At 38.3% G+C, this 15,953-nt stretch overlaps 1 protein-coding gene across 1 annotated transcript in view; it reads left to right on the top strand.

Annotated features, from left to right (window-relative positions):
• Window positions 1-15,953, top strand: part of csmd3b (CUB and Sushi multiple domains 3b) — a 346,686-nt gene that overhangs the window by 215,158 nt on the left and 115,575 nt on the right. Inside the window, exon 9 of the mRNA XM_077547793.1 lies at window positions 9,976-10,088. Within this exon, the coding sequence (XP_077403919.1) occupies window positions 9,976-10,088 (113 nt within the window). The remainder of the gene's footprint in view (window positions 1-9,975; window positions 10,089-15,953) is intronic.

The raw sequence follows: 15,953 nt of genomic DNA on the forward strand, positions 1-15,953 counted from the left end.
ATACAAAAAAAAAAGTATATATATATATATATATATATATATGTGTGTATATGTATATATATATATATATATATATATATATATATATATGTGTGTATATGTATATATATATATATATATATATATATATATATGTGTGTATATGTATATATATATATATATATATATATATGTGTGTATATGTATATATATATATGTATATGTATTTAAAAAGAAAAAAAAACATTTATTAATTTTTTTTTTTAATTGATTTGTTGTTTTTTAAAAAAAAAAAAGGAGAGCAATGATGATGTCAAATCGAATGAACAATACTGAGCTCTCCTGTGTGAAAAAAAAAAAAAAAAGAATAGGTAAAAGAACCGGTGAAAGTTCCCTTCAGAACTTTAAAATTGGTGCCGTGACCCAGATCCAATTGTAAAATACTGATGTACTAATTGAATCTAGAAATTTTCTTTCCAGGCTTTCATTTGTCTTTGACAAGCAAAACCAAGCAAAATTGTAAAATGAGGTTTTCTAACTTTGAAAGCAATTACAAATCAAAAGGCGCATATGCTTCCGAGAAAGCTTTGTGCTCCAAAATGTGTTTAGCTAACGCATAAGACAGTTTTCATTTTTTTTTTGTTAGATCATGCCGCAAGATTCCAACGCGCGACCTTTTTACTGTCGTCGTCACTGGCTTTTCTCGAAAACTGGGTCGGTTTGCCGCTAAGCTCCTTGTTTACCGATTTCCACTGGCAAATTGCAGGGGAAGAAGAAGAAGGCAGAAGCTAAAATGCTCATTTTCCGCCGACAATTAACAGGCAGCGCTAATGGCCGCCGCCGCCGCTAATACCGTGGCCGGCTGCGGGAGTTAGGTGTTTATCAGACAGCAGCAGTCTTTTTGCTCACACAAACGGCCTATTTACATCCACGGACTTGATCTGGCAGCCTCCCTCTCATGCTTGTCTAATCAGTATGCAGAGAGGGGGCACGCGTGCCTGCGAGAGGAGTATATCAATATGAGCTAAGTGCCTGTAATCCTAGCCTAACATTACGCACACACATTGGCAGACACGCACAAATGCAAGTGTTGCATTTTGTTGTTTCACAATCAGTTGCCCTTGAAAGTGTGTCCCGTCTATCCGTTATCTGCCAGGAAGCCGCCCGCTGCTTAGTGATCTTTATGCGCCTCCGCTTGACAGCCCTTCACCTTGCATGTGATGCTGCTGTCTCGCCACATGTCGCGCTTCCATCATTTTTAAAGATTTATTTATTTATTTATTTTCCTGGAGAGCTCAGTATTGTTCATTCGGTAATTTTACCGATTTGACATGTCATCATCATTGCTCTCTCTTTTTTTTTTTTTTTTTTTTTCCTGGAGAGCTCAGTATTGTTCATTCGGTAATTTTACCGATTTGACATGTCATCATCATTGCTCTCTCTTTTTTTTTTTTTTTTTTTCCTGGAGAGCTCAGTATTGTTCATTCGGTAATTTTACCGATTTGACATGTCATCATCATTGCTCTCTCTTTTTTTTTTTTTTTTTTGCAGTAGTTCATTTTTGGGGACGAGAGGAGAATACAAAATACAAAAAAAAAAATAAATAATAATAATAATATAAAGATTTGTTATTAGCATCCCTAGAAATGAGCAGTGACAGGTTGTAGCTGAAGCCAGAGTCGTTCTGGTGACGCTATCAGGCATCGGGGATTAGGATTGATGGCGGGTGACGGGAAGATGCGACAGTGGTGGATGGTTGACTTCCAAATGATTCCATTCGCCTTCAATAAAACCTTTATTTAGTTAATTTCCCGTATTATATAACATCCTTAACTGTCATACTAGTGTAAAGAGAAGTCAACCACTGCGTAATAATACAAAAATGAGGCAAATTAAGGCTGCGAGCGGTGATAAATGGGCCCTCACATTTTCATGGCGAATCCTCGAAAGGATCATCAAACTTTGATTCCGTGCTCAGCCCACATTAGCCGGCAATGCAGCGTCTGTCGAGGCTGGCTGCTTCACTCGGGCACATTTCCTTGGAGGGAATCTAATACTTTTTGTGGGGAGCGTATATTTCCCTAAAAAAAAAAAAAAGTTTCCGTTTGAATATGAAGCAGAAGTTCATTTTAGGATGGGTAAAAGAATACAAAGTAACTTTAGCTGCGTTTCCATTACAGTTTTTCGCAAAAATAAAAGCGATATTGTACAATTTCAACATGTTGGTGTTTCCATTGAAGAACGTTTCAATTCTGAGGCTCGCGGTTCTGTAGGTGGTGCTGATGATGTTTACGGAAGACGGACGCCCGGACTTGTTAAGATTACTTTAAAAACATCTCTCTACCCTCATCGGGCGGGTTCGGGCATTTGATGTCGGTGTTGTGTATGTGCACGCTTATAACTCGTGTTTTTGGATTTCAAAGACGTGCGCCGTATGTTGCTCAATTGCTCGTTGCCCGGGTTAACGGCCATTTCTCATGCTACGATATGGAACGGCGGCCTTGGCTCTATAGCTAAATCGCTTTGTGCTTATCCCCTCAAGAAGCAGTACCGACCGGGGGTCACATGACCTCAGGGAATGCACAAAAAGTGTTTTCATAACACTTTTGCGAAATCAATCAATCAATATTTCGACTTTTGTTTCCAGATACAGTGCAGTGGTGCCTTTTGTTACAAGTTTGGAGTCTTTCAATTGTTCTCAATTGAACTCAGCTCAAATCACTTGACAAAAAGCAAATAGTCAACAATTCTTCAAGCTTCGGGCAGTTTATTGCCACAAACTAAACATAAAAAAGAACATTGTATGCTTTTAATTTGGAAAAAATGACATAGCCTTGCTTTAGTAAAGTTGGCTTATCTTAAGCCTAACAAAAATGTAGCACACTATAAACGGGCTAACAAATATAATCATGTCAGGTGTTTAACCCTTCAAGCATATTTGATTGCGATAGGTGGCGGGCAGATAATACTATCCTTGCATTATCTCACAATTAGCATATACTGCACTTTATCTTCTCTAAAGAACCACATATTGTATATTACTGCAGTTTACTGAGCTTAGATTTGACTGTCACCCTGCGTGTCTGTATTATACTGCCCCTAGTGGCCAAGGAACTGCACAATCTCCATTGAATTGAAGCAAAACCTGAAACAAATCTTTATTTTGTCAATATTTCATGTTTTTTTTTTTAAAATGAAATACAATATTATAAAACACTTATTTTTTTATTTTTTTAAAGACTGTTACTGTTGTTGTTTTTTTAGGAGGTTTTCACCAAGGCATCACTATTTGTGGTATATTAATTTTTAGGGGACAAAACACCACAATTTTTTCAAGTGGATAAAGCTAGCTGTCTATGGGTAAAGCAATTTTTATCATTAAAAAACACACAAACAAACAAAGGAATTGTGAATTTGAGACACATTACTCACATTCAGGGACAAGAAATGTCCAAGTCAATCCCCAGACATGAAGGCTATTGAGCATGCTTCTTTTTTTTTTTTACTGCTAAAGAGAAGACAATGGAACAAAGCTGTGGTGAAAGCTTGGAAAGGCAGGCAATGATTTAACAATTTTGGGGCGATCGTGTAATAAACTACAGTTGCAGCTGTACCTAATGTTCGGTCCAATGTGTGCTATATGACTTGCGAACTGGCGTAGAAGTATTTTGTATTCTCCTCTCGTCCCCCAAAAATGAACTACTGCAAAACACATCAGTCAATCGGGGAGTCTCTTGGGAATCCATTAGCGGACTATTGGCCAAATGATTGTAAACAGGCTCAGACTGAGACTGTTTCCCCCCGGCGGGTTCGCGGCTCCCAACGACCTTCACATTTACCGAACCCACCTTCTGCCTCACTGGTAGAGCAATCGAGGAGACCATTATGTAGTAATGTGGGAGGTGATGTATAGCTGAGGAAGAGGTGCTAGCAGACAGGCGGAAGGGGCGGGGTGCGGAATTGGGGTCCCACGGGAACTAACTCGAGGCGAGGGGGGGGGGGGGGGGGACACACGAGCCGGCGAGAATAACTCGTCAAACACGTAACGCGAGAATACGGCAATTAGATTACAAGCGTGTAAGCAATTAAGCGCTAATCCGCCGCCATGCGATTTGAATGTAGCTTCTGTACGGGATTAGCACGTGTGAAATTAGGCACAGAATGGCTTGCAAGCGCGACTCATATTCTACTGGCGGTACTGTCTTTCGGGATCAGCTAATAATCTGGCAAGCGGTGTAAACGTGAAGCAACCATTGGGAGGCTTGACATGTTGCCTATAGGCTAACATGCACATAAACACCTGCTATGCACACATTGCATTGAAATGGTGCGTTAAGATGATATGCTTCAAAACAGCTTACCGGTAATCAAATTGCTCACATAAAAAAATAAATAAAAAAAAAACGGAAAGAATCAAAGTCAGGTGTATAATTAGATTAGTGTATGCTAATGTGTTTGTTGTGCGGATGCAAAAAAAGGCACAATCAAAAAACATTCAAAATCGAAATGAAACAAAATAGGTCACTCAGAATTGTTGTTTCTGACTCGCATCTCATTAGAATAATAATGCACCAAAAACAGTACCTGTACTAAAATGGATTTATTTATTTATTTGTTTGTTTTCTCAGCGTGTCACGTGGTACCAAAAGGTCCTCTCAGTTCCCATCGGATTTACTGGTTTTCATTTGACCCCCTGTACTGGCTTTCAAGTTGGATCACCGGGTGCGCGACTTTTCAAGCTCTTAAAGAATTTCTGTCAATGGCCCACCATCAAATAACCTTAACTGTAAGCCCAGTTACAGATTGGCATTGAATATATGTGCTGTCCTTGGGCAATAATTAAGGAAAACTCTATCAAAGAAAAAAAATGCTTATTAATTAAAATGAACCCCAAAAACCAGCTTTGCAATAATCAGTCAAAACAAAGTTGAAATTGCCAGATTGGTCTCTGCAAGTACTGCAATGTGAGATAGAGTGGAAATAAAACGCGCTTGGATGCTTCTTTTTAGTGTCCTGCCAAAATGTTTTAATGGGTCTCTTGCATTCATTTGGGATTGTCTCAGTGGAGTAATTATTTGATTATGATAGTTATTTAAAAAAATAAATAATAAAACTACATTCTTGACCACTTGGGATCACCAGACATCAGTTCCGCCATCAAATATTTTAGCAGAAAACTCATGCAACAAGTCCATCAATGGATGGATATATTTACGGCATTAAATATGATATATTGTTGTATGCTCGCACCAGGTGTTAGCATGTAAACGTTTTATTGATTATCATTAGAAATGACAGGGTAATATGTATCATCCTTATTTATCTGTAAACAATGCCTATTCAGATTGATGACTTCGTCCATGCTGAAGGACAGAACAGATGCAAAACTCTTTTCAATCTGCACTTTTGCTGTGGTTCTATGTGATAGCATAGCAGATTGCTAGCTAGCATTCGTTAATATATTAGCATGGGCTCTCGTCTTGTGTTTTATGTCCTCATTGTCCGGTTTGCTACACGCTCGCGCGCAGTAGTGTTTTATGTCGTCTTTCTCTTTCCATGAGACGGAGACGCATTTAGATGAGATAACGGGGGTCGGGGGTGTGTGACCAGGGGTCCCGTTGTGTGCGCTGATTACCCTCTGCCCACTTTAGATTGATGGCGAGTGACACGCGCACGCACACACACGCATCCGTCTGCTTGTCTGTGCAAACTGATTGATGACAGTTCCACCCAGACTACATTCAGCCCAGCGGCATACTTCCACGGAGTGTGTATACTTGTAGGTGTGTGCTTGTGTGTGTGTGTGTGGATATCAGTTCCCACCTGTCTTAATTAGCGGAGGCTATTAAGACAGATTGCCTGATTAAATAGCATTCCCCCTACTGTCTAATGAGCGCTCGCACAGTGCAAACACACGTGCTACACATGTTCCATGTAGTTTGGCCAGGCGGTGGACCATGCAGCCAATCAGAAGGGAATATTTAATGAGTGGCAGGTAAGACCGTCCAATGATTGCAAAACAGATTAGTCATAGGACACCGGTGCAGTTAGCATGCTAGCTTCTGTTAGCTTCACTTTAATTTGCTTTATAAATGTATTTTTGTTTGTTGACTTCACACAGCTTAGTTTTTTTTAATGTCCTTACCTTCATTTTAGCTTCATTCTTAATTAGCGTAGCTTCAGCTCTCTCGACTTAAATCAGCTAAGCTTCAGATTTCTTATCATATACTTGACTTGACTAGTCTAGTAGGGAGACAAACTTTATTTAGCTTGGCTTTCTAAACTTTGGTGTCATTATTTCTTAGCTTTTTTTGTTTCAATTTTCATTGGTACATCTTAATTCATCTCAGGTTCAGTTAGTTTGGTTAGCCTGGTATTAGCTAACTTAGCTTTGTAGTTTAGGTGATTCGGCTAGCTTATTTTAGTTTTTGTTTAGCCTAGCAATTTATATATCATTATTCATAAATTTAGCTTTAGGTCAGTTAACTTCCTTTCCAGTATTTTATTTTTTTTTAGTTAAACTTTATCATCGTGTCCTTAATTGTATTTTTCATAACTTTAGTTATCTTGGCTTTGGACAGCTCAGTTTTAATTGGCTTAGCTTCAACTCTCTTGAATGTAATCAGTTTAGCTTCAGGTGCCTCATCCTCAAGTTCGCCTGCCATCATTTAGATCTCTCTTTTTTTTTCTTCTTCAGTGTTAGCTCTAGCTTCTTCAGACTATGCACTGTGTGTTTCAATTTCTTCTTCGACTTAAAAAAAACCCCAAAATGTTATGGTTGGCAAAAAAAAACTTTTACTTTCTGGAATGTAGTGTGGGTCTGGATAATCGTATTTCATGCATTCAAAAAATAAACATTTAAAACTACATTTACAGTAGCTTCACCTGTAAGATGTCTCTAGTATTCCATGCTACTTTCTGACCTATCAGATGAATAACTAGTTGTTGTCCTGCCTGATTATCTGTTTTTTATTTGCATAGCTTCATTCATCCTAGTTTCACAGCTTTAGGTAGCTTGGCATGAGTTAGCTTAGTTTTGGTTATCCCGCCAATCTATCTTATAACCTACATGCTTAATATAAGTTAGCTTAGCTACATCCATTTTGCTTTCAAACAGATTCCCTGTGTTTAGTTTCAACATTCATCTTTGCTTCATGTAGCTCGATTGTTATTCGCTACTCTAAGCTTCTTCTCACTTAATTTAAATAGTCTTTGCTTCATCTTTGGCTTTAATTGGCATGGCGTGGTTTCCGACATGTTATGTTCTGTTATTATAGTTGCCTGTTTGCCAAGCTTTGAAGTACTCAATTAGTTCTGTTGCTTTGTTTGAGTTCTCTTGTCGCAACAAGAGTTGCTTAACAGTGTGTCGTAGGTTGTTCATGTCTTTTATTAATAGGTTTGAAAGTCCTAGTTTGGAAGTCGTGTCCAAATGTATCCGCCCCCACCTTCGGAGACGTCGCCAAGCTTGTCTTCTGTGACACCCCCGGAGTGCTTTATAAGCCGTAGCTGTACCTAAGGGAGAGTGCATCGTCGCAAATGCAAGCCATGAGTGTAGATTAATGTTTTAATAATGCTTTTGTCCTCATGGCGGAAATGAAGACGACTCCACTTAGGGTCTGTTCTTGTTTGGGTTTCTTTAGAGCTCTGCTGTGTGTGACTTTTTTAGACTGTTCTCACGAGGAGTAGGTTGTCAGACTAAAAAATAAGTGGTCAATATAAAAGCAAAAATTCTGATGCTTAGCTTCTGTGCAAGTTAGCCTAATTAATTAATGAACTTGACTTGACTTAGCCTGGCTTAATGTATCTCAGCCTCAACTTCACCAAGCTTCATTCATATTCATTTAGCTTCAGCTACATCTTATGCTTGAGTTACTTTTGAAACCTTATGTATCATAGTGCTGCTTTGTTTTGTTATTTAACAGTAGCATCATTTTAGTGTTTTTAGTTTGTTTTGAGGTTCTGTGGCTTCAGTCAGATGTTCAATTACTTAGGCTTTAATTAGATTTGTTTAGTTAACTTGGGTTCAACTAATCCAGTTCAGTCACCTTAAGTTAGCTGTTAGTTTTAGTTTACCCACCTTAATTTATCTCATCTTAAATTTAGGTTTCTGATATACTTAAGTTGTAAATTAGTTGTTTTTATTTACTTCTCGGCCTTTACCCTCATTCCATGAACCTTTTTGCTAATTTCTCTCCGTCTCGCCATCTTGTTTTGTCTCCCCTTTCCGGTCTGTCAACTTTATACACTCGACACAGACGATGCTTCACCCTCGCCTTGGATTTATGCTTTAATTCCTCCTTTAATATTAGAGAGGCTTAAATATGCACACACCCCAACATTTAACGATCCACTGCAAGTAATGATGCCGCTGCCAAAGTGAAGCAACGGAGTCTTATTTTGAATACAGAGTACATTTGTTGGCGACCCGTCACAATTATAACTCAGGATGCGCAACAAGCGGCGGTGTTAATCCATCACAAACGTCCGCAAGTCTCCCGGGAGTCTGCTTGCTTTGTCTGCTGTTTATTATAAATTCACAGCAGTAATGTTTCACAGCCGGTGCCTTTAAAAAAAGAAGACGAAAAAAAAGTCCAACATAAAGCTAATACGCTAAAAGAGTGTGCATACTACTGCACTATGATGAATGCAGTGTGCGTTTGCAGTCATTTAGTGGCATAAGCATGCGTTTAACTTATAATACAGTGCTTGATTTTTTATTTTTTTTTTATGGTTTCTTTGAGTCAGAAATTACACAGAAAATGGTATGCATAACAGTATATGGCGTTCACTACCAACTATTTAAAACAGTGTCTCTATGCCTTTCAGCTCCTTGCTAATATTTCCATATCCAGCTTCATCGAAAATTAACTGATGACAATACCACAATGTAATACAATAATAAAAATATGATGGTTATTTTATGCTGAAAATCGTCTTTTTTTTTATCCCCACCAAAAGCTCGATTTTCCAAGGAGTGTTAAACATACTATTTATATATTTATTTATTTATTTAGGGTTTTTTATACACATTTTAAAACACTAACCTTAATGTAAATGATGATATATTTCTTGTACAAAACGTTGTCCTAAATTCTGTTTTTGTATTTTTGTTTTTGTAGAAGAGACTACTCATTAAATACCTTTAAGTCTTTGCCTTTGCCTTATGTGTCAAGCTAATAGCAACCTCCATTGGATGCATTGCAAATAGGTATTGTGTTGTTATAAGGCCACTGTGCAGGGTGCCTACTTATTTATATGATTGTGCGTTATGATATTAATGCATATTGAAGGTTAAGCGCAGCTCACGAGCAGGCAGTCCACTTGGCATTCGACACGCTAACAATGTAGAAGCACTCTATATTTACATTTAGTGTACGTAGCTGCAGGGGTGGTGTTAGCTAGACCGCTAACTGTACTAGATAGTGTTATAGTTGCTGGTTCAAATCCTGCCGAGCGTGCAGCCGGGGAATCTGTGCAAGAACTATGAGTACGAATGATCATCTGCTCCTTCATTAAGTACCATTGAGACACTCTGAGCATACTGCATATAATAATAATAATAATAATGATGCTAATAATGATGATAACCATCATAATAATTGCTTCCCCTCACAGCAGGAGAGCCGCACAATCAGGCAGTCAAGCCTCTCGTCTGTACGAGAATGTAATTTAATCCTGTGATTTACCAGATTGTGATCCAATAATCATATCCTGAGTTGTGGTGACGGAGCATGTGGCTCGTAACCTCATAAGGACATTTTTAAACAGTGATTCCGAGCAGGACATACTGTGAAAATCCACAATAAAAAAGACCCAATAAAAAGTTAGATTTTACCCCTCCTACACACGTTAAACATATTTCAACATATTTAAACTTTTTTTTTTTTTTTTTTTTTTTTAATATTCCTCAGTACATGTTCTCACTTTCTTGTTCTCGAAAGAAGTTTGGTGTTTATGGCAGACATATAGAAGTTTTTTTGTTGTTGTGTGTCGCAGGTTGTCGGGCAGCAACGTGCCATCGCCTATCATCAGCAACAAGAACTGGCTGCGGCTGCATTTTGTCACCGATAACAACCACCGGTACCGTGGTTTCAGCGCACACTATCAAGGTGAGTGAGCACATTATTATAATAAACACACCGCACAAAAATGTGGATATAACTATCATCAGTTTGGCAGTTGGTGTTCATTTGTCCATTCATATGGTAGACAAGATACTTTCAGGTTCATCAAAGATGATGTAAGACAACTGGAACATGCTATTTAAAAAAATATATATTATTATTAGTGAAGGGTTGAGGGTGGGGGGTTGGGGGGGGCAGAAGGTTCCATCGTGACATAAACGACAAAGAGACTTCTGAAAAAAAGATCAAATAAAACTGTTCAAATGTAATCCTATGCTAGCATGTTACTTCCTGGTTCACAATAATGTAAAATGATAGGATCATACCATTTCTATTTAAGGATTGGGGAAAGCTTTTTTTTATGTGACCGTAACAATGGAGAAAATTGAATATACTTAAACTTGCATCATGATCATCAAATATCTGACAAATAAAGTAATTCTTCTAAATTGTTCTAAAAAATAGAAGAGAAAATTGCCGTGTATTTGTCAGTCTGTTTTTTTTTAGAGCTAGTTCTGAAGTAAGCAAAGGTGGACTGGAGGCTTGTTATTCCAAAAAAGTGGAGTTTTCTTGGCTTGTCGGTTCATATGCTAGCAGCGGTGTTCTCGCAATTGTAGTAAAAATGAAGAAGTTGTAATGATCTTAGAAGACTACTCTCAAAGTAAAGCATTAGGAACCGGTGGACACAAGAAACTTCCATATTTTATTACACTTTCACAACATTTTAATGGCTTTCTCCTAAAATGTATTTATTTATTTTTTTATGTAACTTGGCTAGCTAACAAACTGACCAAGAAACGATGATAAAAAATACCTGTCGCTTTTGTTTCTGTGATTGACAGCACCCGAGTGTGCCATTTCCCTGGCCTGCAAGCTAGCTTCTTTTCAAATGGAGAATTAACACTTTATACTTACTTCCCCCCCCCCCTTGTACATATTTTCTTGTTGTATGACTTAGTGATACCATTCAGTATCATGAAGGTCTTTTTTTTTTCATATATATATATATATATATATATATATATATATATATATATATATATACATGGCGGGAGATGAGTAGGCATACAAGATTTTTATCCCAAAGTAATGCCATTTTATCTTCCAAGGTAAAATTATTGTTTTTTTTTTATGATTATAATAAAAGGGATACAAACAGTGCGGCAGTGGATACGTCATCAATCCCTCTTTCGTATTTACAGCCTGCCAACCATCATCGCCTTTGATACATGCAATATTAATCATGTCCATGAGCGGCATTAGCAGTTAGCGGCTAACACGTGACTGATTCCCCTGTGGGAACGTTCCAACCTTTTTTTCCCCCCTCGTTAAAAATAAATAAATTCACTCATGTACCCAGATGGTCTAAATGTAAAGTAATTTATATATATATATTTTTTTTAATTATAATAATTCCCCAATGAAATGGTCTTAAATGGTTGTTTATAAATGCATATGACACCTCACTCTGTCAGTTTTTAATTATTTTTGATTCAACCCAGCTGTGGTTCTGCTAATAATTTAGACCCAAACAAAAATGGTGGATAATCATTGATTGATTGATTTTATTTTAATACACTACAGCACAAAATTGGCAAATGATATTTTAGTAATGTAGTGTGTATCTTTTGTTATATTTAAATGTATTCATATTTTATTATTTCTGCGCCTCCCTTCCGATTGGCTGACTGACAAGCTGACCGCCTTCCCCTTGGGGTCGGCTTAATTGATCCTGATTGATCGCCTAATTCGGTATTAAAAGGTTAATCAGGGTTGTTAATGAAGGCTTGCGGTTGGAAAAAGTTCCTTGATTAATCAGCCGCCGGTTCCCTAACGAGCTAACAAGAGCTGTCAGTCATCCCCACTGCCAAAATATTATGATTATTGATTATAAGGCTTTACTCACTCACAGCCGCTTTATTACTGTACAAAATGCCTTGGAGACGAGATTGCACGGAAGGTTTTTCTGCTCTTCACCCTGTTCTAAGTAACTATGCCCAATTGTATGTCTGCTATTACACTTATGCTAAACAATCTCTTTTTCCTAAACAAAAATCACACACAGTTAATTGGAAATGATCTAAATTTCCATTGCCTCGTCCTTTGTGCTAATGGTGGAGGTTATTTCAGTTTAGTAAAAAAAAAAAAAAATCCCCTGCCCGGAGAGACAACGTGAACAAATGTACTTTGGCAGGCAGGCGTCGCGTTCCTAAGACGCTCGCTCCGAGACCTCCCAGCGAGGCTTTGGCACAGCCGGGCTAGATGGTCAGACTTTCTTTATGTGACTGTGTGTGCGTGTGAGCCACAGGAGGTCAGCCAATTGGCTCACATATCCATCTAATTGTGCCTCCGCTCCCCAAATTGTGAAGCGGCGAATTAGGCAAGAGTGGGGGGGGGGGGGAACGGTGACATTCAGCCAGGCTAGCTTGGCTTTGTCTTAATATTTGCCCTGCTGTTGTCAACTAGTGTCTAATGAGCATATGTGTGCATGTGGGGGTGTGATGGATGGTTTGTACAGTGTGTCGAACAGCTCACAGCCAAAAGGGCCGCGATTCTAAATAGAATTAGTCGACTTGTCACATTCGGCGCTTAATCGATGAGAGGACGTTACACAAGCACGTTTGCTCGCTGCTCTCAATGATAATCGGATGCTATTTTTGAAGGTGATCATAATGTTGATAATGTTTGTTTTTGGAAGTTTCTTATGACATGCAACTGCAGTAGAAGGACTAAAATGTATTTATTTGAAAAGAAGCATACAAAAATAGTGATACAAGCATCAAATGTGAATATAAAAATTCTGATAAATATGATATTTTTCCCGTCATGAATAGGATAAAAGCCCTCAGGATCGTGCAGTGGGCTCGCACAGCCACCATTCCATCACCAGACACAAATAAGCAAAGTGAATAATGTGCTTGCAGGCCTTGGCCTTGTCAATTATGATTCCATCTATAAGGCTTAAATCCCTTTGAATAATAGCCTCCATTCAGACAGCCTTAATAATGCACTGCACGGGGGGTCCTTGACACGCATGTCACATGCTACTGAAGGCGTGGAGCGTGGAGCAGGTTACACGCGGTGCTTAGATGTCCTTCAGCCTGGGGTGGTCATGTGTCACGCCGGAGAAAGCAGGAAAACATGCACTGCTGGTCATGCGTTGTCAAGAAATGAACTGCATATATTTGCTTTGATCTCATACATTATTATTATTATATTTTTTATTTTTTTTGGTATGTGGGTGAGTATGTAATGTGCGTGTGAGTGTGTGTGTATTCATTAGTTCACCTAAAACCTATTAAAAAATTATTATTATCATTATTATTAATTCTTATACATGTGAAGCCATTTTACATTTTAATGTGATATTTTGGAAAATATGATACTTCACCACCATAAACATATTAATGAATGGAATATTTTCAAATAATATAAATGTAATTAATATATACACTACAATTTATAAATTATTATTTTGAATGGTGAATTATTTCTAAAATAATTTCATTACGGTACTGTATTTGGTAGGGGGTGGACTTTATCCGAAAAATCCTGATTCCCTTATGACGTTATCAGCGAACAAATTCCGGTTGGATTCGTATATTAATATGACATATTTCCGAAATAAATAATATTTGACCTAAATAGTAAATGGAGAAAACATCTGTAGTGCTTTATCTACACCACGCGATGGTCAAAGTGTACAAGGTCCAGCATTTAGTTACTTGAAAACGCATTGTTCAAACTACAGAATAGTTTTTTTAACTTTCAAATAGCTTACCTTAAGTAGAATCACACGTTGCATTGTGGTCAACGGTAGAATCTGATTTGTTTATTGCACACTTTGATGTTTGAAAATAAGCGGTGCTCATGACAAACATCCTGAATGCTGGATGGATTAGCCTGCATGCTACTTGTCACAGTCGCTAGCTGCGGAGACCATCAATTCATTAACTATAGAGCAGCCGGTGTCTTTTGCTCCAGTACGCTCATTAGAACTAATTGAATTATTTAGCAATTTAGATGCAGTTTTGTTTGTTACAAACCGCAGACATGCAGCTATGATACAGCTTCGTATAATTTTATAATCGGTGACATCACACCATCTGATCTACAAATTATGACTTGATTTTTAATTTGGCACAGCCATTCGAATGAATGTCCAAATGACCACCCATTCATGCACTGCACTATTATTTAGCCAGTTGCTAATGCTAACATGGATAGAGTGATTTGAGGCAGGTCCAATGGTAGCGTAGATTAGAACATGAAAGGAGACTATTCTAGTTTTTCCAACTCATCATGTCACCGATATAATTTCAAAACACTTTTATATGAGGCGGTTTTTAATTTTTTTCTAATACTTATTGTCGCTTTAAAGCAATTATTGTTGCCCTGCTTGGATGTTCGCGTATTAGCATTTGAGGCCTCAGGGCAATTACACAGAGAGAGGGGAAAAAAAAACTATTAAGCGTGGATTAATTACGGCACAGGTTTGATCTTTTATTCATGTACGGATCACATCCAAGCGAATGTGCCATCGACTGTGTATGAAGATGCATTATTCGCAGGCTACGGTGGCGGCCGCGGCTCTTACGCATTCCCACCGGTAAAGGGAATAAAGGGACATGAATTCCATTAAAGCCGGAATAGCAGCGCACTGCTGCAAGTTGTCAACAGGCTCACAATAATAAATGCTGACACGAATTTTACAGTTCAGGTTCCCTCGAAATAGGTCAACTTCTGTCATTACCGCTGGCCGGAGTTATCCAGACTAGAGGAGAGAGTGAGCGAGTCACACATAGCAGGAGGTTGTCGAGACTCGAGGAAATGCTCTTCGTATGTGCTAAAATACAATTGAGGCTGGTTGTTTTTGAGAACCTCTCGGGAGTCGGACAGTTTTGATTTTAAAGATACTTTAAAAGTTCTCACATATATTGACTGGCTGGAACATGATCCCGGCAACCCTGCAATTGATTGTTTGGCGTTTTTAAGTCCAAGGACAAAGTCTTAAGAGTCTTAATGCTTCAAAACTTGCTTTACAACTGCAAGACCTGGACTTGAACTTCATTTATTTAATTTTTTTCATGGAGAGCTCAGTATTGTTCATTCGGTAATTTTACCGATTTGACATGTTATCATCATTGCTCTCTTTTTTTTGGTCTTTTTTTTTTTTAATGTGGGTGAGAATGTGTATGTGCGTGCGTGCGAGTGTGTTTGTGTATTCATTAGTTCACCTAAAACCTATTAAAAAATCCCCTACCGTTCACCTAAACCGAACACTTCCAGCCAGAGTCGTGAGGCCGTCAGGAGACCCGAGGAAGGACCAAAGAAAGGAAAGTGAAATCCAGCACCGACTTGAACTTCAGATGTAGAATGGAGTAGCAAGTCTCTGGTCTACCTTGGCAGAGACCATTTTGATGAGATAAGATAAAATACACCTTTAATTATCCCACAGCAAGTTTGGGACACACACGGGGTGTACTGGACTCTCAGTAGCAATGTTGTTTTTACAGTTTTTCAAGGAAGGCAGGCTATATGCTATCTCAGTAATCCCATTCTTGAGAGTTTGAGACCTGGACCCTGGACCAGTAACCTTGGGCATACACTAGACTCTTTTTGGTGCCAAGTGTTTGGCTTTCTGGGCATTTCCATCCCAAAACAAAATCTTTCGAGTCCTAGTGCACCCAATTTTGTTTTATGCTAAGGTGTCCCTTAGCCACCGTTAGCCCTAGGGGAGTCATTTTGGTACCAGGTGTTTGCCAATTTAGATATTTATATTTTCGGATGACATATTTAGTTTGTTTTGCTGTCTGGATGCCAGACCTGGACTTTTAACCTAATATGTAG

The sequence above is a fragment of the Vanacampus margaritifer genome, chromosome 17, assembly GCF_051991255.1.
Source record: "Vanacampus margaritifer isolate UIUO_Vmar chromosome 17, RoL_Vmar_1.0, whole genome shotgun sequence".
Lineage (NCBI taxonomy): Eukaryota > Metazoa > Chordata > Actinopteri > Syngnathiformes > Syngnathidae > Vanacampus > Vanacampus margaritifer.